General features: G+C 35.3%; 1 protein-coding gene across 4 annotated transcripts in view; it reads right to left on the bottom strand.

Annotated features, from left to right (window-relative positions):
- COL11A1 (collagen type XI alpha 1 chain) overlaps positions 1 to 27,414 on the bottom strand; it is a 223,231-nt gene that overhangs the window by 93,037 nt on the left and 102,780 nt on the right. For all 4 annotated transcript variants that reach the window (XM_040232197.1, XM_040232199.1, XM_040232200.1 and 1 more), the window contains 7 exons: positions 16,792 to 16,845; positions 15,619 to 15,663; positions 14,447 to 14,500; positions 14,320 to 14,364; positions 9,144 to 9,197; positions 7,396 to 7,503; positions 4,216 to 4,269 (listed from right to left, as the gene is read on the bottom strand). In XM_040232197.1, coding sequence (XP_040088131.1) covers positions 4,216 to 4,269; positions 7,396 to 7,503; positions 9,144 to 9,197; positions 14,320 to 14,364; positions 14,447 to 14,500; positions 15,619 to 15,663; positions 16,792 to 16,845 — 414 coding nt within the window. The remainder of the gene's footprint in view (positions 1 to 4,215; positions 4,270 to 7,395; positions 7,504 to 9,143; positions 9,198 to 14,319; positions 14,365 to 14,446; positions 14,501 to 15,618; positions 15,664 to 16,791; positions 16,846 to 27,414) is intronic.

Below are 27,414 nucleotides of genomic sequence, written 5' to 3'. Positions count from 1 at the left end.
GTATATTCAAAAGCAGAGACATTACTTTGCTGACTAAGGTCCATCTAGTCAAGGTTATGGTTTTTCCTGTGGTCATATACGGATGTGAGAGTTGGACTATGAAGAAGACTGAGTGCCGAAGAATTGATGCTTTTGAACTGTGGTGTTGGAGAAGACTCTTGAGAGTCCCTTGGACTGCAAGGAGATCCAACCAGTCCATTCTGAAGATCAACCCTGGGATTTCTTTGGAAGGAATGATGCTAAAGCGGAAGCTCCAGTACTTTGGCAACCTCATGCGAAGAGTTGACTCATTGGAAAAGACTCTGATGCTGGGAGGGATTGGGGGCAGGAGGAGAAGGGGACGACAGAGGATGAGATGGCTGGATGGCATCACTGGCTTGATGGACATGAGTCTGAGTGAACTCCGTGAGTTGGTGATGGACAGGGAGGCCTGGCGTGCTGCAATTCATGGGGTCGCAAAGAGTCGGACACGACTGAGCGACTGAACTGAACTGAACTGAACTGAAGGATGTAATAAGCCCTATAAAAGCACTATGTAATTTAATCCACAGTTGAAAAAGTTGCCTTAAAGCTCATCATTTAGAAAACGAAGATCATGGCATCCTGTCCCATCACTTCATGGGAAATAGATGGGGAAACAGTAGAAACAGTGTCAGACTTTATTTTGGGGGGCTCCAAAATCACTGCAGATGGTGACTGCAGGGATTGAAATTAAAAGACGCTTACTCCTTGGAAGAAAAGTTATGACCAACATAGATAGCATGTTGAAAAGCAGAGACATTACTCTGCCAACAAAAGTCCATCTAGTCAAGGCTATGATTTTTCCAGTGGTCATGTATGGATGTGAGAGTAGGACTGTGAAGAAAGCTGAGCACCAAAGAATTGATGCTTTTGAACTGTGGTGTTGGAGAAGACTCTTGAGGGTCCCTTGGACTGCAAGGAGATCCAACCAGTCCATTCTGAAGGAGATCACCCCTGGGATTTCTTTGGAAGGAATGATGCTGAAGCTGAAACTCCAGTACTTTGGCCCCCTCATGTGAAGAGTTGACTCATTGGAAAAGATTCTGATGCTGGGAGGGATTGGGGGCAGGAGAAGAAGGGGACGACAGAGGATGAGATGGCTGGATGGCATCACTGACTCAATGGACGTGAGTCTGAGTGAACTCTGCGAGTTGGTGATGGACAGGGAGACCTGGCGTGCTGCGATTCATGGGGTTGCAGAGTCGGACACGACTGAGCGACTGAACTGAACTGAATGCTCACATAATGGGGGAAATGTCTGCAAATTACATTTTTGAAAGGCTTCCAAAAGCCTTTTCTCTATCTCTGCTGCTCCTCTGCTAAGTCTCTACAGAGAATCATATAGTTATATCTGGTAGAGTATTACTATGTGAATACTCTAGGACATTGACAAGTAGTATAATTCAATATGGAAGTAATTCATTTCTATCAAATTCAATTTAAGGACAAATATTCATCTGTCCTGAGTAGAAGAGAAATACATTTATAGAGACTTCATTTGAACAAATGGCTCTTATGTATCAATTTTATGTTTAATAAATTTATTTTCTTACATAGTTTCTGCTCTAAGAAATTTATGCAAAATAGACAAAAATGTCTAATCCACCAGCTAAACAATTTGTAATATATGGGTATATCTTTCTCTTTTTCACATGTAAAAATTATCATCAAAATATACAGTTTCCATGAAAATACGTCTGCTTTTAAGTGGAAAAAATAAACAGCCAACAAAAGGCCAAAAAGTCAATGGTTAATAGCAAAATCAGCTCTTTTGGTGAATAAAACTTTTAAAATTAGTTTAAATGCTATTTTTAAATATAAACTAATTCTATCTGAAAATAGTTTTTACTTCTTGAAATAGCTATCATTTGATACAACATATAATGGTACATCTTTTAAAAACCCATTATGGTTTACATTTCTAGTAAGATATTACATAAATTATATTGTCTAATTATAGTCCTTATATTGCTTAAAAATTAGCAGCCAAGTTTTAGTGAAAGGGAAAGTCGCTCAGTCATGTCTGACTCATTGCAAGCAGATTCTTTACCATCTGAGTCACCAGGGAAGCCTAATTATAGTCCTTATATTGCTTGAAAGGGATTAGTAGTCTAGTTTCATATTTAGTATAATAAAGTCTTAAGCCTATTCAAAATTCACTGGCTTCCACATAGGAAAGGATGTTACCCTATCTTTGACTTTTGATGTATCCATCATTTTTTATTTAAGAACTGAGAAACATAAATGGTTTTGATCATAGAAAAAAGTTAGGAAGAAAAGTAAAAGATAAAGATAAAGACCAAAATTTCAGACATTTAGGTTAAAAGGTAAAAATTCAATGTTTGATTCCTCAAGGAAGAAGCATTTCTCTCTAGTCATTCTGGTCCATTTTGTTACTAAAGAACTGAATGATTATTGAACATAGTATTGACTTAGGGAAAACAGAAAAATATAAGAATCTCAAATAAACACTTAATAGAAAACTACTCATTCATGTAAATGTAAAAACAAATTTCTGTTTTTAAATCAAAACAAAACCACAATTGCAATTCAATTTAGATAGAAAATTTACCCAATAGGTTAAGAATAGTTTAAAGTTGTATTTTATAAAGCAAATATCTTCTTTTACTCAAAGCACTTGTGAAAATGCTTGACATCCAAAAGGAAGATAACTAAGTAACAGAATAGGGTATTAGAGACAATATTTAAAAGGTAAAAATTACTAATTAATGCTTGTATTATTTTTTAAATCATAGATTAAATGCATCTTTCTTTAGAAGGACTCCATTACCTCCTAGAATACAAGGAAATATTCTAGAAAGCCAGCTAATAGTGCAAAACTGTATGGCAAGCCTAAAATATTGTTATCACATGATAATGAGTCACAAGTGCATGAAATTCACATTTGTCAGGAGGTAGGATATTTTTGTCTCCCATTTATTATCTGTGAAACATTAATAAATATATGTTTGGGTATTATTACACCCAACCAGAATGTATACTTATATTATATACCTGTCAAACATTAACAAATCAAACAGGGATAGATAGATGACAAACATATAGATAGATAGTAGATAGATATAGATAGATAATTTCACGTGCATGTAACTACCTTTATATTAATAAGCAAAATTTATATATGAAATCATTTAACCATTTAATGTAACTAGTCAATCAATCAAAAGAATCCTTAACAAAGTTCTATAATGAGCTCGAGGAAAACTAGTGCAAGGTTAACACATATTTTTAAAACACTTTTTTGCGTAAAATATGTATATTTCACATAGTCAAAAATAGAATCTCAGTGCATTGAGGGCATGAGTTGAGTAGTACTCCCCCAAAAGACACATCAAATATCCAACTATTTTGGAATTTGTGAATATTACTTTATTTGGAAAAAAGGGGTCTTCATAGATGTAATTTAGTTCAGGATCTTGAAATTAGATCATCCTGAATTATTCAGGTGGTCTTTATATCCAATGAAAAGTGTCTTTATAGGAAGAAGGGAAGATAAAGACACAGAAAAAAAGGACAAGTGAAGAAGAGGTTGGAGATTGCACACAAGCCCAAAAATGCCTAGGGCCACAGGAAGATGGAAGAAGACAGGATAGATTCTCCCGCAGGGTTTTTGGAGGGAGTATGGGCTTGCTGACACCTCAGTTTTAGATTTCTGGCCTTCAAAAGTGTAAGAAAGTCAACTTCCATTGTTTAAATAACCAAGTTTGTGGTGATTTGTTACAGTAGCCCTAGGAAACTGATTCTGTGGAAATAAGGGAAAATAAAGAGGATGAAAGAAGAGCCATTCTTTCTCTTAAAAAATATTAAATGGTAATTCAAACCTTTAGGGAACTAGACAGGAAATCAAAAGCTATTATCCATCACTGGTCATATACTTAAAACTTCTAGATCTATTAATTAAATGCTGCCTTGGAATAGACCTTATTCCAATTACAAGAAATTGGCTATGACTTCCTCTGTCTCTAAAATACTCCAGTCCAAAATCACATAAGCTCTCTGAACTCTCTGCAATCCCAGTGCCCATAAATGCATCTGACTTTCTCTTGTAAGATTATATTTTAAAGATTCATCATCTCTACATTACAAACTGAAATGTAACCATAGATGATTAATGTTAAATGTATCGACAAAATGCTAATAAACAAGCTATAAATATCAAGCTAATTGTTTTACCTTTGGACCTTGTCTTCCTGGATATCCGGGTAATCCTGGAACACCAAGTTTCCCCTAAAGTTAAAATAATAATAATAATAATCACTTCAAAATAGAATTCAGTCTATTAGAGCACATAAAAGGAAGATTTGCAAGTTTTTCCATTCTTTACTTTCATTACATTTCTTAATTTGAATAGGAAAAAAATGTTACTAATGCCATGATGTTCAATAACTTAAGCTCTTAAGTGACAGTGTCTTCTTTAAGAACATAGTGAAAGTCACTCAGTCGTGTCCGACTCTTTGCGACCCCATGGATTATACAGTCCACAGAATTCTCCAGGCTAGAATACTGGAGTGGGTAGCCATTCCCTTCTCCAGGGAAGCTTCCCAACCCAGAAATCGAGCCCAGGTCTCCCGCATTGCAGGCGGATTCTTTACCAGCTGAGCTACGAGGGAAACCCTGACATAGAGCCCTGAGTAAAGATAATTCTAGGACTGTCTGTGAATGAAAGAATTCACCTACATTTTATCAAAATTAAATACTATTTAAAATGAATGGCTGTAGTTAGACTGCATGTAGGTTTTGCCATTTCAACTAAAGGTAACCTATTTGAAAAAATTATTTAATTTCTCACTGTAAATAGAAAGCAAGCAATCATAAGTTAACTTTTTTTTACTAAAGGAAGGCTTAAGTAACTATATTAAGAAATTTTAACTTAATTTTTGAGCAAAGTTTCTTCTTTTATTCAAATAATATCTGAACAAATTGAGTTAATAAATACCAGATATTGAGAGATATAGCTAAATAATGATTTTTGTGGACTGTTAATTCCTACAGGGGGAAACTTGAGTGTGTAGCTATTTTCTTCCAGTGCAATAAAATTACCACTCAGTTTGAAAGTGCTGATAATGATAAATTACTGTGAAGTCCAAAGACATATAGCATATGCTCAAAGGTTTAAAATGCTAAACTAACAAAATTGACCCCCTGAACAAAGCATTAATTAAAAAATTTGGATAGAAAGAAAATAAAATTAGAATAAGTGGATTGAATAAAATATATGTTTGTGAAATTTGACTGAGACAATTTCCTTAAGATCTTGAGAAAGTATGTTTAATATATAAAATATTTATCAAAATCTTAAACATTAACAGACAAATAGTATCATTATTTCTTATGTGCATTCAAAATAAATAAGAACAAAAACATAAACAAGTCCAAATTACTATCTATAAAACTTTAAAAGATGAGGCATTATTAACAAAAATATTTTACTGGATGAAGCAAGGTAAGAAATTAGGAATACAGTTTATGATCTTGTTATTATAGATAGGGGTTCCCTGATAGCTCAGCTAGTAAAGAATCTGCTTACAATGCAGGAGTCCTAGGTTCAATTCCTGGGTTGTGAAGATCCCCTGGTGAAGGGAAAAGCTACCTATTCCAATATTCTGGCCTGGAGAATTCCATGGACTATATAGTCCATGGGGTCACAAAGAGTCAGACATAACTGAGTGACTGTCAATTTCACTATCTTATATTGAACTAAACAGTTGTCTGATTCAAGATCAACTTCACATAGGTAAGCGATCTTCACATGAAAAATATTCAAACAAGCCTTAAGAAGCATATTCATAATGATGCCACCTTGGACACAGTAAGTTGTCACAGCTTGCTTTATGCTACTGATTTCAAGGTTAATGAAATTCTCTTAATTATGATCAGAAAACTTTTGTAGTCTATGTTACTACATTAGAATGCAAATTCATTCATTTTAGAATCATTTAAAAATAAATCCAGACAGAAAAATTGTATTTTCAGTACAGTGATAGGCAACTTCAATAAAAGAGAAAATACTAATGAAATGCTAAAGATGAATAATTAGGAAGTAAAGTTCTGATGCCTCAGAACAATTTGTGGGACCAACTTACACAGAATACAGTGGGGTTGCAAAAAGAGGAAGGTCCTAGGATATCCTTAAACTATTGGCAAATGAGCACTTTAAGCAGAAGGTTCATAGGTCTTGTAAGCCCATATACCCTGAACCTCATCTTTTCCCTCTGTTGTTTAAACACGATGACCATCTGTTTACAAACAGCAACCAGGAGTCTGAAACTGTAGAAATGACTCATGATAACATGAGAAAATGATTTTTTATTTGTCTAGTCACAATATCTATATAATCCCTATCTTTTTTTTTCTGGAACAAGATGGTAAAGGGCAGAGACAACAATTTTCTTATACAGCATGCTATTTTAATATTTATAGAATAATGATATGCTCAATGTAAAAAATTGGAGACTAGACATACTTACAAAAAAAGGAATAGTTTGATTTATACCACCAAGAGACAAGTATTATTTATATTTTCCTTCAGTGTACATACTTGGATAGCACTTATCATCAATACTTCTAGTTTTACTTAATTTAACTTCAGGTTCATTACTGGAAGGGGTTGCCATTCCCTTCTCCAGTGGATCTTCCTGACCCAGGGATGGGACAGGGGTTTCCTTCATTGTAGGCAGATTCTTTAACATCTGAGCTACCAGGGAAGCCCTATAAGATGTTTACAATATCACTAAATATTCTATGAAGGCATACTTTTAATGTTGCCTAATGTTATATCTAAATGTAACAGTCACAAATATTTTTGACATACGCATATAGCTTAGTGGCTGTGAAAGCAATAAATTAGTATTATCTAGGAACTTTTAAAACATGTTGATGCCTGAGTTAAACTGGATTAAAATTAAAACCTCTTAAAGTATGGCCTGAATATCAGTATCTTTTGAAACATTTATCCTGTAAAAATACATGCTTATGAGGAAAGATTGAGAAAAGAACATTTTGGTTTTAGGGCCAAAGGTGATTCAACTTGCTCCAAAACAATAAGTTGGCCACCTTTCATTGATTCTTTCATCCTTCATTAATCACATACAGATTCTGCACTTTTAATATAGAAGAGTGTTAAGAGTGGCTGATGCTACATGGCCAATGGGAGAAGAGACTAGAAAATAAGGAAGTGTAGAAGAGGAAGAATGTGCCCATCTCCTGATTATACTTCTAAATAGCATATGGATATGAAATTGAAATTCAAAAAATTGAAACTCGATAAAACTCTTGATTTATATCGTGGGTGATTAAAATCACAATGAAACATCACGTACAAGAGGACCTGTAAATTTAAAGTTGTTCACTCACCTTCTCTCCTGCTTGACCAGGAGGACCGGGGTCTCCAGTTGGACCAGCTCGACCTTTGGGGCCTTCAGGGCCATCCTCTCCTCTTGGACCTACTTGACCAACTTCTCCCTGATAACAAAGTAAGAGCATTCTTGTAACTTAAAATATCTTTGAGACTGAATGGCAGAAATCATAGTTCATCAGAAAGTTATATTCTTCAACTCTTGGTTTGTTTACTCACATATATGACAAGGAGGACTGAAAGTCTTTGACTTTATCAATCTTTCAATTAGTAAATAAACAACTCAATACAGTCTGACATTTGAAAAGCTACAGAAGTCCTATGCTACCATGTATCACACTAAATTAATTTTAATACACTGAGTCACAGAAAGAGAGAGAGAAAATAAGAATCAAAATTAGATACTATAGTTTGGCAATACATGCTACCCCAAAATATGCCACTTTGGCATAAGGATTATTTTGAACTGAAGGCAAGTGAGAAGAAGCAGATTAAAAAAAAGTGATCTACCCACCCCATACTTGCTTAAAAGTAGGGAACAAATTTGCAAAGGTGTTTTTCCTACCCCCTCTACCAGAAAAGACAAAAATTAGTCACTAGAGGTAACTAGACCCTTACTAGTCTAGAGCCAGAAGACTATATCCATATACCAGAGGAATATATCTATACAGCAAACTTTCCAACTAGCCTTTATATAACTAACATTAACAGTTTCCATTTATCTGCCTTCCCACAATTTATAGCACTAGAAACTCAAAGTCCTTTCCTCTTCAAAATTTATTGTTCCTTTGCTAAAATGATATACAATCACAAGTTCTAATCACGCTTGAATTACTCATCACTTAGTGTTCCCATGTATAATCATGATACACAAGACAAACTTCTGTTTGCTTATCTCTTATTAATCTGTCTTCTGTCATTCTATCATTTTAGAGGGCTCCAGTCTGAGACTCTATCAGGGTAGTAGGGAAAATAATTTTTCCTCCCGGATGATAGCAACTTTGGAAATCACTGATTGGAACATAAGAAAAATATCTCACCTGACTTTAAACTTTATTTTCACATTTAAGGTATTAGGTTCTAAATGTGTATGCTATTGCTCCTATCCCAGACACAGGCTTTATATGCATTTTAAGAAAATCAATATTCTATACCATGCCTTTTTTATTCCATTCATTAGATACTATTATGCTAGTTATAAAACAAATTTTCCCAATAAACCATTTAATTTACTTTAGGTGACAATTTTTGGTTTTCAAGATACTCACTAACAGAAAAATGGTGTACTATGTTGATACTCAAAAATTCAAGACAACTATAAAGTGAAAATTCATGGAAGATGCAGATATAGTCTCCAGGAAGCATAGCTCATTATATATGAACAAGATTTAAAACAAATCTATTGAATTAATTATATAAAGCAATTTGATCATCAATTTATAAAATATCTGTAAACAGTAACACCATATATAATAATATTTTGTGTATTTATACATATATATATATAACTATGCATGTGTAGATATGCTATGGGACATATATTTAGCATAGCATCTAAAAAATAACTAATACTATTTTATTACCACAGAAATTAAGACACCTAATCTTCAGATAAAAATAGAAGTAAGAAATGTCTCAGGTAGTACAAACATTTGATTTATTCTATGTTGCAGTATTTAACTATATAGGAATAAGCACACACACATCCATAAATGCGTGTACTAGTGCAGATTTTCTTTTTACTTACTCTATCACCTTTGAGACCCATGTCACCTTTGAATCCTGGAAAACCATCTTCACCCTAAAAAGTATAAATAATAAAACAAGTACTTAATCAATTGTTTGGATAAATCTAGACTATGACTATATACATTATGAGTATTGATAATTAGGAAAAATAGCTCTGAGAAATATGAATCTTGCTTGTGAAACTTCCTCTTCCCTATTTTAAACCTTTATTTCCAGTATTCTCTCATTTCCCCATAATTAATGACTCTAAGTTATTTTTCACTTTCATGCATTGGAGAAGGAAATGGCAACCCACTCCAGTGTTCTTGTCTGGAGAATCCCAGGGATGGGGGAGCCTGGTGGGCTGCCCTCTCTGGGGTCGCACAGAGTTGGACATGACTGAAGCAACTTAGCAGCAGCAGCAGCAGCAGCAGCAATGACTCTAAATTACCAGAAAAGTTTTCACAAATGTGTTCGTTAAATCTTCTCTATCTTATGGAGAAAATAACCATTCTCTTGTAACAACATGTATCCTATGTTATTTGAACAAAGAAGTAAAAATTTAATTAACTTTGGTTTACAAGAACCCTGGATGACCAAATAAATTGTCTTTATCTTTAATTTGCTGATACATACCTATATATTTTATCTCATTCATCTTGTCTCCTGTGCTTTAGATAAATGTGTTCTGGTTCAACTTGTTCTCTATATTACAACCTCTCTTCAGGTGAAGAATAAGCAAATTAATATTATCCTTTATGCATAAAAAGAGATTGCTAATTGGCACATATGCACAAACCAGGGATGCTGAAAACTGGGCATCTTTTAGAAAAGAGAGGAGAAATTTTGACTATGAAAATACTTCTAGTCATTTTTACTATATCCGGCTTCATGAGTGACTTTACTGTCTCTTAATTTCAAGAAAAAAAAGTTCCTAAGGAATAATCATTCATGTATTCAATAGCATTAGTTGAGCAATTATTCAGAGCACTGTGGAGTAATTTGAAGTTTTTGTTTTACCAATAATTTGCATTAATTTTGGCTCAGATGGAGTAGAATGGGTGTTTAGAGATGAAAGACATGAGGATAATGATAGTGATGTACTGCGCTGGTACCAGTAGTGGTGCTGAGGAGAGAAGGGTACTTGGAGAATTCACAGAGCAGCTGGTACCTTAATTTGTCGTTGGAGAATGGATGACTTGCAGAGTTTGAGAAAAAGGCCTATCAGGCCAAGTATGAGAACAAAGCTAGGAAGATTACTACCTACCCTTCCACATCCTGCTGTGGAAATGACCTTTACAAAACACAAAACTGATCATATCAGTTTTTTGAATCAATGATTCCAGTGTGCTAATGATGACCATAAGCTGCCATCTCCCTCATGATTGAGGCTTTGTTCGCCTCTATAGTTTTATCTTTGGTTTAAATATCCCTTCTACTTCCATCCAACACAGTGGAACTGAATTTTAGAAAAGCTGAATTTCCTGTATTTCCATTTGTAATTCTTGCATTGGTTAACCAGTTCCACATACACATCCATCTGCAAATCTTTTACTTTCTCTGTCTACTTGGTGAGGTTTTCATCATCTTTTAGGATTTAGCTCATGATTCTGCTACGAAGTGGTAAAGAATCTGCCTGCAATGTAGGAGACCGGGCTTTGATCCCTGGGTCAGGAAGGTCCCCTGGAGAAGGGAATGGCAACTCACTCCAGTGATTCTTGCCTAGAAAATTCCATGGTCAGAGGATCCTGGTGGGCTACAGTCCGTGGGGTTGCAAAGAGTCAGAACAGAGCCCAGGGACTAACACTTTCATTGCCATGAGGTATTCCATGACCTCATTCTTTGCCTGTTAAAATTAACCTCTTCGTCCTATGTGCCACACTCATCATTTGTTAATATAACATTACATCCTGTCTGAGAAACAGGGAATAATCACAGGTCTCTTTCTTTTTACTAAATGCTGAAAAACAAGTGAAAGTGAAGTCGCTCAGTCGTGTCCGACTCTGTCACCCCATGGACTGTAGCCTACCAGGCTTCTCTGTCCATGGGATACAAGAATCATGCCTAATTAACCTCTAGCTCTCCAATGCCTACTATATTCTAACCCTCAAAATCATGATATATAACAGATATTTATTAAATGTAAATTTGGAATCATCCTTGCCTCAGTGTGACTTTGGTAATGTACGCTAAGGTCCAGAAGATATAAGGTTAGTAAGGATCTATGAGACTTAGACCCGGAAGCACTAAAGGCTAAGTTGCTTCAATTGTGTCCCTTTGCGACCCCATGGACTATTGCCCTCCAGGCTCCTCTGTCTATGGATTCTCCAGGCAAGAATACTGGAGTAGGTTGCCATTCCCTTCTCTAGGGGATCTTCCTGACCCAGGGATCCAACTGGCATCTGTTATGTCTCCTGCATCAGCAGGCAGCTTCTTTACCACTAGTGCCACCTGGGAAGCCAAGACCTGGAAAAGGAATCAAATTTGATACAGTGCCTTGAATGCAGCTGGGCAATAGCAGAGGCTTAAAAGCTGAAAATGACCACTTAAATTCCTATTGACTGGTGTCTTCATTACCTGATCCCTAGAGAGAAAGGTAATTACACAGTTGCCAAGTTCAGTTTAAAAAAATACTGCACTCTATGTCTAAAATAAGTAATAGTTTTTAAAATTTTTTTCAAGGAGAGATAGTTTAAGAGAATATATAGTGAAGTAGAGGCTACTGCTATCAAAACTTTGTTTTCAATACATTCATAATTTTAAAAATAAATTAGATAGTAAGTTAGTAAGAACATCCTTACAATAAGTGACATTTTTAAAATAAATGGCACTTTCAAGCTACTAAGCTTTCCAGTCCTTAAATTATCAAATCTTAGTTAGTATTTTTTAATTAATTCATTTATTTTAATTGGACGCTAATTACTTTACAATATTGTAGCGTTTTTTGCCATACATTGACATGAATTAACCCTGGGTATACATGTGTCTTCCATCCTGAACCCACCTCCCACCTCTCTCCCCATCTCATTCCTCAGGGTTGTCCCAGTTCACTGGCTTTGAGTGCCCTGTTTCATGCATTGAACTTAGACTGGAGGAAACAGCTTTTAGAAAACAGGTGAAAAAGGAATTCACCTGTGCCACTTGGTTGACTAAGTTATGTTGCTTAAGTTCTGAGGAATAAATCTGAGTCTAAACAGCGGAGAATTTTATTCTAGTTAGGGCACTAACTTGGTAATTCAGCTGTTAATTAATACTGCTATTTGTAAAAAGAAAATAGTTTCAATTTCCTTCCTCATCTCTTTTGAGATAAATGGTTGATTATAATATATATTCAGAAAAACAAATAGTGTACATTAAAACTAACTAGGATTTCATAGTTCTTTACAAAGTTTGAAAATAGGAAGAATTCTTGTTATAAAAAGTTTCCATTAAAATTTATACAAAATTTCTCTAAATCTAGGTAAACAATATATTACTAGGTTAATATATGATATGGAATGAAAGGTACAATTGAAAAATATCTTAGAGATTTTTTAGGATGAGGTCCTCATTTTACAGACTTAAAATAAGGCTCAGGGAAAGTAAGCAACCTAACTTTACAAGTTAGCTTTACAACTTTGCTATGAGTGCTATAATCAGAAATCAGAATGTTTAATTCCCAGTTAAAAATATTAATTCTTTCTTTATATATCTACTTGTTTCTTCTGAAACCATATGCCACTCAAAATAACCAATAATATCAAATTTGTCCTACATAAAACCAATATACATTTTCCCCCTATGTTTCTTCTCACAAATATCTCATCATCTATAATTTTCTTTTCCTTTGCATTTGCCACTACCCCTCCTACCAAAAAGTTCACAACTTTCCCACTCCAATTATATGCCTTTCATATAAATACTGCCTTCCCTAAAAATTCTTGGTGGGTACTAATTCCAGAGAAAAAAAATTGAATTGATATTTAAATGTATTACCAACAAAAACTGAGATTCTAAGTTCTAAACTGAGACTATATATATATATATATATATATATATATATATATTTTTTTTGCCTAGGCTACTTGCAAATAATTGCAAGTTCAACATTGTCTAAGCCATCACTCTGCTGTCAGCTCAGTAAGACACTATACCCTGAAGTTCAACTGAGATGATAAAGATGAATTAGGATTCTAATCAAAGTAGCTGAGTTAATTTAAAACACATGACATATTTTCACACACTAGACTTGACAATATAGTCGCATACTTTGACAATGCCTCAGTATGTTACCTATTTATTCTTTTCAGAAAATAAAATATAACATATATAATAAATACATCCCTTCTTGTCATTTATTCCTGACTGATATCAAATCCATTCAAGGTGCTTTTAATAATATTATGACTGTAGGAATAAACAGTTATCTTTGAAATAAAAATGTATATTCCATATATTTCTCATGAAATTCCCTTAACACTTTGCACTTTGTGTTATAAAATGCAATATAGTAAGAATTAGTGCAGTACCAGTTCTGAGTAGTGTCATTCCATTTCAACATAATCATTGAGGATGTGGGAGATCTACATTTATCTTAAACATTTTCCCACCAGGGAGCCCATTTAATGAAAAAAAATCTCAATTTTGTTTTCTTCATCAAATTAAAGTATAAGCATCCTTTAAAAGACTGCATATTCTTTCATTCACATTTATCTGGTTTTACCCTTTATTTCCTTCTCATTTAAGCTTTTGCTATGCATGCATTATCACACACAAAGACTTCTTCTTCCAACAGTTAATTTCTATTTTGTACTTTATTTCAATTTATGAAGAATGAAAATTTTAGTAGAGAAAAAAGGGAATAAATATATATTCCTCTGTTATGCATATAGCTAGATCCAATCCAGTCTTAACAAATACAATCATATGGTCAATCTTATAATTTAGAAAAGTTAAAGACATGTAAAAAAAAAAACTTTAGTAGAATTAATTTTATATATGATATACCTTTGTTTTTCTTCTATAATTTCATCCTCATCCAAGGATATAAAACTTTTCTTTTAAAGTTTCCAGGACACAGAGTACAAAATTATTAGACTTGCATTGTGTGCTACATAAGTAATCATTCAATATATTTGAGAAATGAAATATCTGTTGAATAAATTTAATTTTTTATACAATAGCAATTAAAATCACCTAAATAAATTATGTTTTACCTTTTCACCTTTAGAGCCCTTGAGACCTCTGACACCATCTGCTCCCTATGGAATAAATTAGAAGAATTAAATGACTATAATATTTTACATTGAAATTAAATAATGTGGAAAATATAATATTATTTACCTTTACTCCTCGGGGACCAGGGTAGCCAATGGGACCCTGTGGACCAGGAGGGCCCTGTAAAAGACCCAATACAATTTAAATACATAATGCACTGAAAGTGTCCCTCACTCACATACTACAGTTTTACCAAATAATCTGTAAGAAGATGATATTTTTCCACTTTTGGTAAAAATTTATTTGGTAGCTTATTTATATCTAAAATCAGATATGATAAACAAACATATCATATATTCATGTTAAAGTAAGATAAATGTCATAAATATATGAAGCAATATAAATAATCATATATTAATAATTAATAACTTCTAAGATTGAAAAAAAATCTGATGTCCTCATGTCTATAAAAAACAGCTATAGATTAACCAAAAGGATAAATAATTTCTAACCAAAAAATGGCATTAAGTTTACAGCATTTACACAAAGAAAATGATCAAAATTATATATATTCCACAACTGGCTTAATTTCATTACTCTATCTAAAGGAAATAATATATAATATACAATAGTAATGCTGATTATTTTAATAAGAACCTAAAATTAACAACTCTAAATAAAAATGATCTTACCCTGCTACTGTAATCCAAAAGTAGTATTAAGGTTGAATAAGCTTTAATTTTGATATTTTATTTAGATATTTTGATAACTGTTTCTCTTTCAATTTCCATCTTATGTAAAGATTATCAGAAAGTAATAAATATAGATCAAATTCAACTGATATAAACATTTTAATAATATTCAGTAGTGCTTGTCCAATTTCATTATTATTATTTATGATCATGTATTCCACATATACTACATATGTAGAATGTGAATGTATTTTTGATCATGGTAATTTTTTTTTAACCGAGAATGACAGTCTAACTGATCTAATTGATCAAATTGCCAATACAGAATTAAAAGTTATCTAAGATATATCTTTTTTTATTCCCTAAATTAAAAGTTACTTTAGAGACATGATTTATACCTAAATGCTAGCAAACATTCTTTGAAAGTAAATACATATTACAGGTGGAGAGTAACTATTTTTGACTACTTATTTTCTAATATTCACACCCCTAAATGATCAAAGAAATATATATATAAAAATATGTATCTCATAGAAATGACCAAAGCAAGGCATTTTCTCTGGGAAATAAGGTGACAGAACATTTAAATAATACTTTGTGACATACCAGAGAACCTTTTTCTCCAGACTGGCCTTCTTTTCCAGGATGACCCTACATTTGTCAAAAATATATACTGATGAGATGCAATATTAATGGTAATATATAATATGAAATTGTTTCCTTTTTTCCATATGTTGAGGTTTTACTCTTTATGTTTCAAAATATATTAAATATTTTCCATCACTCTATATAATTTTAAATAATATTGGAAACTAGCATTTGGAAAGAAACATGTTTATATTTCATAATTCATAATTTCATAAGGGCAAATTTCACTAATGACATAATGAACTTGAGAGAGAGTTTGGGAAAAGCACATAAAACATGCATATTATTCATGAACAGTTTGACCCCAGTCTCAATTAGTCTTAAATAAAAGTGTTTTAGTCTAACTTCTATTTGCATATTGATTAAATAATTATACTCACATCTTTACAAGGCAACTAAGAACATCAATGGGACATTTAAAACACAGCAACGTCATAAACACCAATGGTGTTTTTAATCAAGTTACTGAGAGTTGGTAAACAAAAATGCACAGCTCCACAACAAATCTACTCAATGAAAACAAGCAATAACAGGATGAAAATTTTTATAGCTTAGTTCTGAGTAAGCAGTTTCAAGAGAAAAAAAAGAAGCATAAATAACAAAGGTTTTCAAATAACAACCATGAATATTACATGATTACATAATTTATTGCTATATGATAAGATATAATAAACATTGCTATATTTGTAGAAAAGTAAGGAATCCCTGAACACAGATGAATTTTCATGTAAGGTGTCTGAGGAAACTTACAAAAGATGAGGAATATCACCTGGACTCTCAAGAAACATGTTCTTTGAAAAGGAAGAGAAGATAGAAAAGTATTTTCTATGAAAAGAAAAGGACATAACAAAATGTATAGCAATAGAAAATGTAGAGCCTACTAAGAGAAAAGTGAGAGGTAGGAAAATATGAGATTCTGGCAGAGAGTGGTCCTAAGACCACCGGAGCTCTTTAAAGATTTTGCAGTATGGAAACTACATGATTAGATAGAATTTTAGAGAGATCAGTGTTTAATTACTGGCTCAATTTGCTTTTATTACTGAATTCATACAATCACTTCTAAAACACATGTAAAATCTATGTATGAAAATGAAATATGGAAAGTTTAATGACCAGGTAACTGCTACTTACAGGAGGCCCATCAGCACCAGGAAGTCCTGCAAGCCCTGGTTTTCCTTGTGGACCCTAATCGAATAGAAAAAAAGAATATTTTCTTAAAAAAAAAATTAAAGTCTGACTTTGTACATAGGAATATACTGCTAATAAGATTCTTAACTTGAGTCACCAATCTTTATCTATAAATTGCACACATCTAAATACTTTTTAACATGTTTTTATAGAAAAAAATGGTATATAAAGATAGATGAAAATCAAATTTAACATATGTCAAAGACACATTATTTTTTTATCTAGCTTTTAATCCTGTGTGTCTTTTTAAATTAGCAGTTAAATTAGTTGCTAATTAATGTAATTTTTGCAAACCATAATAAATTGCTACTTATAGACTAAAAGAGTATCCCAGGTGACGCTAGTGGTAAAGAATCTGCCTGCCAATGCAGGAGATGTGAGAGACAGTTTCCATCCCTGGATTGGGAAGATTCCTTGGAGAAGGAGATAGCAACCCACTCCAGAATTGTTGCCTGGAGAATCCCATGGGCAGAGGAGCTTGGAGGGCTACAATCCATAGGATCGCAGAGTCAGACATGAGTGAAGCAACTTAGCACACATGCATGCACAGAGGAAAAAGAAAAACAATATAGGCCCATATGCAATCATTATATTCATTGATATACATGGATTTACATCACTGAAAAAGCAAATACTGTATATTTCCATAATGACACTAATAAGTTCCTGTTCACGGGGAACTATACTCAATATGAAAGTGAAAGTCACTCAGTTGTGTCTGACTCTTTGCGATTATATAGTCCATGGAATTCTCCAGACCAGAACACTGGAGTGGGCAGCCTTTCTCTTCTCCAGGGAATCTTCCCAACCCACGGATCAAACCGAGGTCTCCCACATTGCAAGCGGATTCTTTCCCAGCTGAGCCACAAGTTGGACTATAAAGAAAGTTGAGCACTGAAGAACTAATGCTTTTGAAAAGTGATGTGGGAGAAGACTCTTGAGAATCCCTTGGATGGCAAGATCAAACCAGTCCATCTTACAGGAAATTAGTCCTGAATATTCATTGGAAGGACTGATGCTGAAGCCAAACTCCAATACTTTGGCCACCTGATGTGAAGAATTGACTCACTGAGAAAGACCTTGATGCTGGGAAAGATTGAAGGAGGGAAGAGAAGGGGATGACAGAGGATGAGATGGTTGGATGGCATCACCAACTCAATGGACATGAGTTTGAGCAAGCTCCAGGAGCTGGTGATGGACAGGGAAGCCTGGCATGCTGCAGTCCATGGGGTCACAAAGAGCTGGACATGACTGAGTGACTGAACTGAACTGATACTCAATATCCCTTGATAAACTATAATGGAAAAAAACATGACAAAGAATATATATGTGTGTGTAACTGAATCACTTTGTTGTACAGCAGAAATTAACACAACATTGTAAATCAGCTATATTTCAACAAAATAATTTTTTAAAAAGTGCCAGTTCAAATAACTACACAGTAACATTGATTAAACATCAGTAATAATTAACATAAGAAATATGTTATAGATTATGTTACTCATAAGACATAGAAGTATACTATTTTGATGTAGAAAGGACATAATCTAATACACAAATAACAAATAATAACAAAGTAACTATTTATTCAATACATTAATCTGTTTAATCACAAAGGATTTCAGATATCATTTAATTTGATCACTGGTTAGGTTGGAACAAGTTAAAAGAATGATTATTGCAAGCAGACCCTTCACTGGGAGAAAAACTGGCTTTCTACTTAGAATAATTAACTTTATCAAGTCTTTAGAGCTCAAGCCATTTCTGCTTGCTCATGATTAGTTGCAATTTAGAAACAATTAAAAGAGCAAGGATACATCAGCAAGTCTAGATGCTGGATGTAAACGGAGTTTTCCATTCTCAAACAGTATTTAAGAAAAGCATTGTATTCATGTATATGGATAGTACAGAGTTTAACAAGGAAGCCTCATTTAAATCACTATGGAACAACAACAACAAAAAATAACCTATAAATAATCTGGACTTTATAACTGAATTTAATTGCATCTCATTTTTATAGGATTTAAAGGTTTCAATACTCTTCACCAATGTGCAAAGTCATATACAGTCAAGTAATCTAATATTATAAAATAACTGCTATAAAATCCTGATTCTTTTATGACAGTGTTTTACCTTTCACTTAAATCATTTTTTGTTCTCAGTACAATATACTTATTTGTTCAAAACAAAATGTAGATACAAAGGCAAAACTATTTCTATAATTATTATTTCCAGCAGACATGATATTTCTATTACAATGACCTTGTGTATAATACTATGTTTTTTTTGGTTGTTGTTGTTGCTATATATTTAAGTGTAGATTAGAAATACTAAAAGTACTATAGGATTTTTTTAAATCAAGTTAAAATCAATCCATTTCTTTTAAAATGGAAGCCCTATGACAGTACAGTATTTTGTCTGCTTTTTTAACTTCTTGTTATTTCCTTAAAGAAATGGCAATGCATCTAAATGAATGAATGCCATACTTTGGGAGTTTAATAAAATAGTTAAAATTTGTTGTGCTCCTATGTGCTATATTAAGCAAAATATGATATATATGATATATATTTATATGTATACTATCCATCTTAATTCTCAAGCAATTTCATGAAATTTCATCATCTAAGATTTTGAGTAATTAACCAATGCTAATATATCACAGAGTTGCAATATAAATGAATCCAGATCTTTAGCCATATTTTCAAAGTCTTTGCCTTTAACTAATATTTGTTTACTTTGCAGACTAAGGTCCGTCTAGTCAAGGCTATGGTTTTTCCTGTGGTCATGTATGGATGTGAGAGTTAGACTGTTTAGAAGGCAGAGTGCCAAAGAATTGATGCTTTTGAACTGTGGTGTTGGAGAAGACTCTTGAGAGTCCCTTGGACTGCAAGGAGATCCAACCAGTCCATCCTAAAGGAGATCAACCCTGGGATTTCTTTTGAAGGAATGATGCTAAAGCTGAAACTCCAGTACTCTGGCCACCTCATGCGAAGAGTTGACTCATTGGAAAAGACTCTGATGCTGGGAGGGATTGGGGGAAGGAGGAGAAGGGGACGACCGAGGATGAGATGGCTGGATGGCATCACCGACTCGATGGACGTGAGCCTGAGTGAACTCCGGGAGTTGGTAATGGACAGGGAGGCCTGGTGTGCTGAGATTCATGGGGTCGCAAAGAGTCGGACACGACTGAGCAACTGAACTGAACTGAACTGAATATTTGTTTTGTGTCTTGCTATTTCTTTTTTAGCTCACAGAGTTAGACAATATCATTTGTTTTCTGTAAAGCAATTAATATGAGTGAAGGAAATTCTGAGAGCATAAATTAAATCACAGGACATAAAAGTATATTTAAGTTATTGCATGTCAGAAGAGCAATATAGTGGTCATCCAGTTTGGTTAATTAACTTAATGTTATAAAATATTTTATCCCAAATATAATAAAAGTACAGGCAACAATAACTTATGATAAAAATGTTATTGGGAATTAAAAATATATGACATTTCTTAAATTATATTTAACTGTGAGATTTAACTCTGGGTTGCACAATCTGATTAAAAACATTATTCACCAAGTTTTGAAAGACAAGGCTCTTGAGCCAGAATAAACAGAACACAAATCTAAAATAAAATATGTACCATAGATGCAAAATAAATAAAACACATTTCTTTCATGTTCTTTCTCCTTTTGATAGAAAGAGACTGTCTTCGAACTCAAGAGCTGGATATGTTCTAAGCAGAAAAAGAAGCAGGTTATGCTTAATGATAGCTCTCTTCCTACCACAAGAAGGACAGTGAACCAGATCCTATATTTTACCTGTGTCTCAACATAGTGAATTCAGATACACCAACTTTCCTTAAAAGCAAATTCTTCCTGTAAGACTCCAGCGCAGGGATGATATTATTATAGAAAATTTAATAAGCACATGCCTCAAGTGCAATTTATTGCAAACATAATATGGTTATGATGAGTCGATCTAAGATATGATGAGTGGTCCAGATTAAAATCTCTGATCTAAAGCACCTTCAGTGCTAATATTTTAAATAAATCAACTATTTCCAAAAGCCCTCTAATACTGTAATCATATAGAAAACACACAGAAAAAAAGCACTTTAGAGACCACTTAAGTTTGATATGAAAATAAAGAAGGGCAAAGGCTAAACAAGAGATGGCTTTAAGATGGACATCATCAAATGGTCAATATTGAAATCAAATTGATTTCATTTCTTTGTAGCTGAAGATGGAGAAACTGTATACAGACAGCAAAAATAAGACCCGGAGCTGACTGTGGCTCAGATCATCAGCTTCTCATAGTAAAATTCAGGCTTAACCTAAAGAAGACTGGGAAAAACACTAAGCCAGCCAGATAGGACTTGAATCAAATCTTGTATGAATTCCCAGTAGAGGTAATGAATAGATTCAATGGACTAAACATAGATAACACTGCACCTGAAGAACTATGGACAGCAGTCTTTAATATTGTACAGGAGGTGGTGAACAAAACCATACCAAAGAAAAAGAAAGCAAGAGGCAAAGTGTTTATCTGAGGAGGCTTTACAAATAGCAGAAGAATGAAGACAAATGAAAAGCAGGCAAGAGAGGGAAAGGTATATCCAATTAAATGCAGTTTCAAAGAATAGCTAGAAGAGACAAGAAGGCCTTCTTCAATGAACAGTGCATAAAACTGGAAGAAAAGAACAAAAGGGGAAAGACTAGATATCTCTTCAGGAAAACTGGAAACATCAAGGGAGCATTCTGCCCAAACATGGACACAATAAGCGATAAAAATGATAGAGACCTAGTAGATGTTGAAGAGATCAAGAAGAGATGGAAAGAATACACAGATGAACTGTATTTGAAAAATCTTAATGAACTGAATTATTATGACGGCGTGGTTAGTCATCCAGAACCAGACATTCTGGAGTATGAAGTCTAGAGGGCCTTAAGAAGCATTGCTATTAATAAAGCTAGTGCATGCGATGAAATTCCAGCAGAACTATTCAAATTCCTAAAGGAGGATGCCATTAAGTCAGCAAATCTGGAAGATCCAGCAGTGGCCACAGGACTAGAAAAGGTCAATCCTCATCCCAGTTCCCAACAAGGGTAGCACCAAAGAATGTGCTAACCATTGAATAATTGCACACATCTCCCATGCTAGTGAGGTCATGCTTAAAATCCTGTATCTAGGCTTCAGCAGTATATGAACCAAGAACTTCCAGATGTCCAAGCTGTGTTTAGAAAAGGAAGAGGAATGAGAGATAAAATTGTGAAATTTTGCTGGATTATAGAGAAAGCAAAGGAACTTCAGAAAAACATCTATCTCTGTTTCTTCAACTATGATCAAGCCTTTGACTATGTGGATCATGTGGAAAGCTCTTAGAGAGATGGGAATAGCAGACCATTTTACCAGCTCCTCAGAAACCTGTATGTGGGTCAAGAAGCAACAGTTAGAACCATGTATGGAACAACTGATTGGTTCAAGATTGAGAAAGGAGTACGACAGGGCTGTCTGCTATAACCCTGTTTTTTAAACCTATATGCTGAGAACATCATGAGAAATGCCAGGCTGGATGTCACAAGCTGGAACCAGGAGAAACATCAATAACCTCAGATATGCAGATGATACCACTCTAATAGCAGAAAGTGTAGAGAAACTAAAGAGCCTCTTGATGAGGGTGAAGGAGGAGGGTGAAAGAGTCAACTTCAGACTAAATATAAGAAACTAAGATCATGTCATTCAGCCCCATTATCACATGGCAAATAGAAGGGGAATAGGTGGAAGGAGTGACAGATGCAGAGTACATCATGAGAAACGCTGGGCTGGAAGAAGCACAGGCTGGAATCAAGATTGCTGGGAGAGATATCAATCACCTCAGATACACAGATGACACCACCCTTATGGCAGAAAGTGAAGAGGAACTAAAGAGCCTCTTGATGAAAGTGAAAGAGGAAAGTGAAAAAGTTGGCTTAAAGCTCAACATTCAGAAAATGAAGATCATGGCATCTGGTCCCATCACTTCATGGGAAATAGATAGGGAAACAGGGGAAACAGTGTCAGACTTTATCTTTTTGGGCTCCAAAATCACTGCAGATGGTGACTGCAGCCATGAAATTAAAAGACGCTTACTCCTTGGAAGAAAAGTTATGACCAACCTAGATAGCAAGTTGAAAAGCAGAGACATTACTTTGCCAACAAATATCCGTTTAGTCAAGGCTATGGTTGTGAGAGTTGGACTGTGAAGAAAGCTGAGCACTGAAGAATTGATGCTTTTGAACTGTGGTGCTGGAGAAGACTCTTGAGAGTCCCTTGGACTGCAAGGAGATCCAACCAGTCCATTCCAAAGCAGATCATCCCTGGGATTTCTTTGGAAGGAATGATGCTAAAGCTGAAACTCCAGTACTCTGGCCACCTCATGCGAAGAGTTGACTCATTGGAAAAGACTCTGATGCTGGGAGGGATTGAGGGCAGGAGGAAAAGAGGACGACAGAGGATGAGATGGCTGGATTGCATCACTGACTCAATGGACATGAGTCTGAGTGAACTCCGGGAGATGGTGATGGACAGGGAGGCCTGGCGTGCTGAGATTCATGGGGTCACAAAGAGTAGGACATGACTGAGCGACTGAACTGAACTGAACTGAACTGAGTGACAGATTTCCCCTTTTTGCGCTTCAAAATCACAGCAGACTGTGACCTCAGCCAGGAAGTCAGAAGACAATTGCTTCTTGGCAGGAAAACAATGACGAACCTAGACAGTGTTGAAAGCAGAGATATTACTCTGCTGACATGGTCCGTGTATTCAAGGCTATGGTCTTCCCTATGGTCATGTATGGATGTGAGGACAGGACCGTAAAGGAGGTGGAGCACCAAAGAATCGATGCCTTTGAACTGTGGTGCTGGAGAGGGCTTCTCAAAGTCCCTTGGACTGCAAGGAGATCAGATCAGTTCAGTTCAGTTCAGTTGCTCAGTCCTGTCCAACTCTTTGCGATCCCATGGACTGCATCATACCAGGCCTCCCTGTCCATCACCAACTCCTGGAATTTACTCAAATTCATGTCGATTGAGTCAGTGATGCCATCCAACCACCTCATCCTTTGTCATCCCCTTCTCCCACCTTCAATCTTTCCCAGCATTAGGGTCTTTTACAATGAGTCAGCTCTTCTCATCAGGTGGCCAAAGTATTGGAGTTTCAGCTTCAACATCAGTCCTTCCAATGAATATACAGGACTGATTTCCTTTAGGATGGACTGATTGGATCTCCTTGCAGTCCAAGGGACTCTCAAGAGTCTTCTCCAAATCATAGTTCAAAAGCATCAATTCTTCGGTGCTCAGCTTTCTTTACAGTCAAACTCTCACATCCATACATGACGACTGGAAAAACCATAGCCTTGACTAGACAGACCTTTGTTGGTAAAGTAATGTCTCTGCTTTTGAATATGCTATCTAGGTTGGTCATAACTTTTCTCCCAAAGAGTAAGCATCTTTTAATTTCATGGCTGCAGTCACCATCTGCAATAATTTTGGAGCCCCAAAACATAAAGATCATATCAGTCAGTCCTAAAGGAGATTAACCCTGAATATCCACTCTGATCCTAATGCTGAAGCTCCAGTATTTTGGTCATGTGATGCGAACAGATGACTCATTGGAAAAGTCCCTGCTGCTGGGAAAGATTGAGGGCAGAAGGAGAAGAAGGTGTCAGAGGAGGAGATGGCCAGATGGTATCACCAATGCAGTGAACATGAACTTGGCAAACTCTGGACATGGTGAGGGACAGGGAGGCCTGGTGTGTTGCAGTCCATGGGGTTGCAAAGAGTAGGACACGACAGGGTGACTGAACAGCAACAAGTTTTATATACTAATTCTTAATATTAATAATAAGTAACTCAGCTAGAATGTTACCAAAGGACTTGAATATATATATATATATATATTTATATTTTACCAAAGAATATATATTACTGTTGTTGCTTAGTTGCTAAGTCACTTCTGACTCTTTTGCAACCCCTTGGACTGGACCCTCTTCCAGGCTCCTCTGTCCATGGGATTTCCCAGGCAAGAATACTAGAGTGGGTTCCCATTTCCTTCTTCAGGGGATCTTCCTGACTGAGGGACTGAACCTGTGTTTCCTGCACTGCAGGCAGATTCTTTACTGCTGAGCCACCAGGGAAGACCAAAGAATATATAGAAAAGGTCAAAAAGCATATAAAAATAAGCCCAATATCACTAGTGATTAGGGAAATGTCAATTAATACTGCAATAAGGTACTATTTCACACCAACAAAAATAACCATAATTAAAGAGAGAAACAAAGTTAATACAGCTGAGCATCTGGAAAAACTAGTTCAGTTCAGTTCTGGTCAGTTGCTCAGTTGTGTCCAATTCTTTATGACCCTATGGACTGCATCATGCAAGGCCTCCCTGTACATCATCAACTTCTGGAGTTTACTCAAATTCATGTCCATCAAATATATGATGCCGTCCAACCATCTCATCCTCTGTCGTCCCCTTCTCCTCCTGCCTTCAATCTTTCCCAGCATCTGGATCTTTTCAAGTGAGTCAGCTCTTCACATCAGGTAGCCAAAATATTGGAGTTTCCTCTTCAAAATCAGTCCTTCCAATGAATACTCAAGACTGATTTGTTTTATTATGGACTGGGTGGATCTCCTTGCAATCCAAGGGACTCTCAGAGTCTTCTCCAACATCACAGTTCAAAAGCATCAATTCTTCAGTGCTCAGCTTTCTTTATAGTCCAACTCACATCCATATATGACCACTGGAAAAACCATGGCCTTGACTAGATGGACCTTTGGTGGCAAAGTAATGTCTCTGCTTTTGAATATCCTGTCTAGGTTGGTTATAACTTTCCTTCCAAAGAGTAAGCATCTTTTAATTTCATGGCTGCAGTCACCATCTGCAGTGATTTTGGAGCTCCCCAAAATAAAGTCTGAGACTGTTTCCTCTGTTTCCCCATGTATTTCCCAAGAAGTGATGGGACCAGTTGCCATGATCTTTGTTTTCTGAATGTTGAGCTTTAAGCCAACTTTTTCACTCTCCACTTTCACTTTCATCAAGAGGCTCTTTAGTTCTTCTTCACTTTCTGCCATAAAGATGGTGACATCTGCATATCTGAAGTTATTGCTATTTATCCCTGTGGTCTTGATTCCAGCTTGTGCTTCATACAGCCCAGTGTTTCTCATGATGTTCTCCACATATAAGTTAAATAAGCACAGTGACAATATGTAGCATTGACATACTCCTTTTCCTATTTGGAACCAGTCTGTTACTCCATGTCTAGTTCTAATTGTTGCTTCTTGACCTGCATATAGGTTTCTCAAGAGGCAGGTCAGGTGGTCTGGTATTCCCGTCTCTTTCAGAATTTTCCACAGTTTATTGTGACCCACACAGTCAAAGGCTTTGGCATAGTCAGTAAAGGAGAAATAGATGTTTTTCTAGAACTCTCTTGCTTTTTCAATGATCCAGCAGATGTTGGCAATTTGATCTCTGGTTCCTCTGCCTTTCTAAAACCAGCTTGAACATCTGGAAGTTCACAGTACATGTATTGTTGGAGCCTGGCTTGGAGAATTTTGAGTGTTACTTTACTAGCACATGTGATGGTGGCTCAGACAGTAAAGCATCTGTCTACAATGTGGGAGACCAGGGTTTGAGCCCTGGGTTGGGAAGAATCCCCTGGAGAAGGAAATGGCAATCCACTCCAGTACTATTGCCTGGAAAATCCCATGGACAGAGGAGCCTGGTAGGCTACAATCTATGGGTTGCAAAGAGTCAGACATGACTAAGCGACTTCACTTTGGGCTTCCCTGGTGGCTCAGAAGGTAAAGCATCTGCACACAATGTGGGAGACCCGGGTTCGATCCCTGGGTTGGGAAGATCCCCTGGAGAAGGCAATGGCAACCCACTCCAGCACTCTTGCCTGGAAAATCCCATGGACAGAGGAGCCTGTGGACATGACTGAGCAGCTTCACTTACTAGCGTGTGAGATGAGTGCAATTGTGTGGTAGTTTAAGCATTCTTTGGCTTGTCTTTCTTAGGGATTGGAATGAAAACTGAAATCCTCATAAATTTTGAGGAAGGAAGTATGGTACAACTACTTTGAAACACAATCTTAAAACTTCTTAAAGTGTTAAACATGAATTTATCATATAGCCAGCAGTTCCACTTCTATCTAATAAAAATAATTTTTAAAATGTCTACACAAATATCTTTGTACAAATATTCAAAGCAGCACTATTCATAATAGCTGAAAAGTGTACATATCTCATTTCTCTCATCTGCTGAATAAGTAAACAAAATATTCAATCAAAGGAATACCGTTTGGCAAAAAAAAACAGAAGTGAAGTACTGATATATGCTACCATATGGATAAAACTCAAAAACATTATTTCAAATAAAAGAAACCAGACACAAATGTCATATACTATATTTATTCATATGATTAAATTCAAAAGTTAATTTCATTCATATATTTTGTTCACATAAGATCGTCAGAAAAGGTATATGTATAAAGATACAAAGCAGACCAATTGTTGTGTAGGTTTGTGGGTGGACT

Source organism: Oryx dammah, unplaced genomic scaffold, assembly GCF_014754425.2.
Source record: "Oryx dammah isolate SB20612 unplaced genomic scaffold, SCBI_Odam_1.1 HiC_scaffold_28, whole genome shotgun sequence".
Lineage (NCBI taxonomy): Eukaryota > Metazoa > Chordata > Mammalia > Artiodactyla > Bovidae > Oryx > Oryx dammah.
This window is presented reverse-complemented; position numbering and strand designations above follow the sequence as displayed.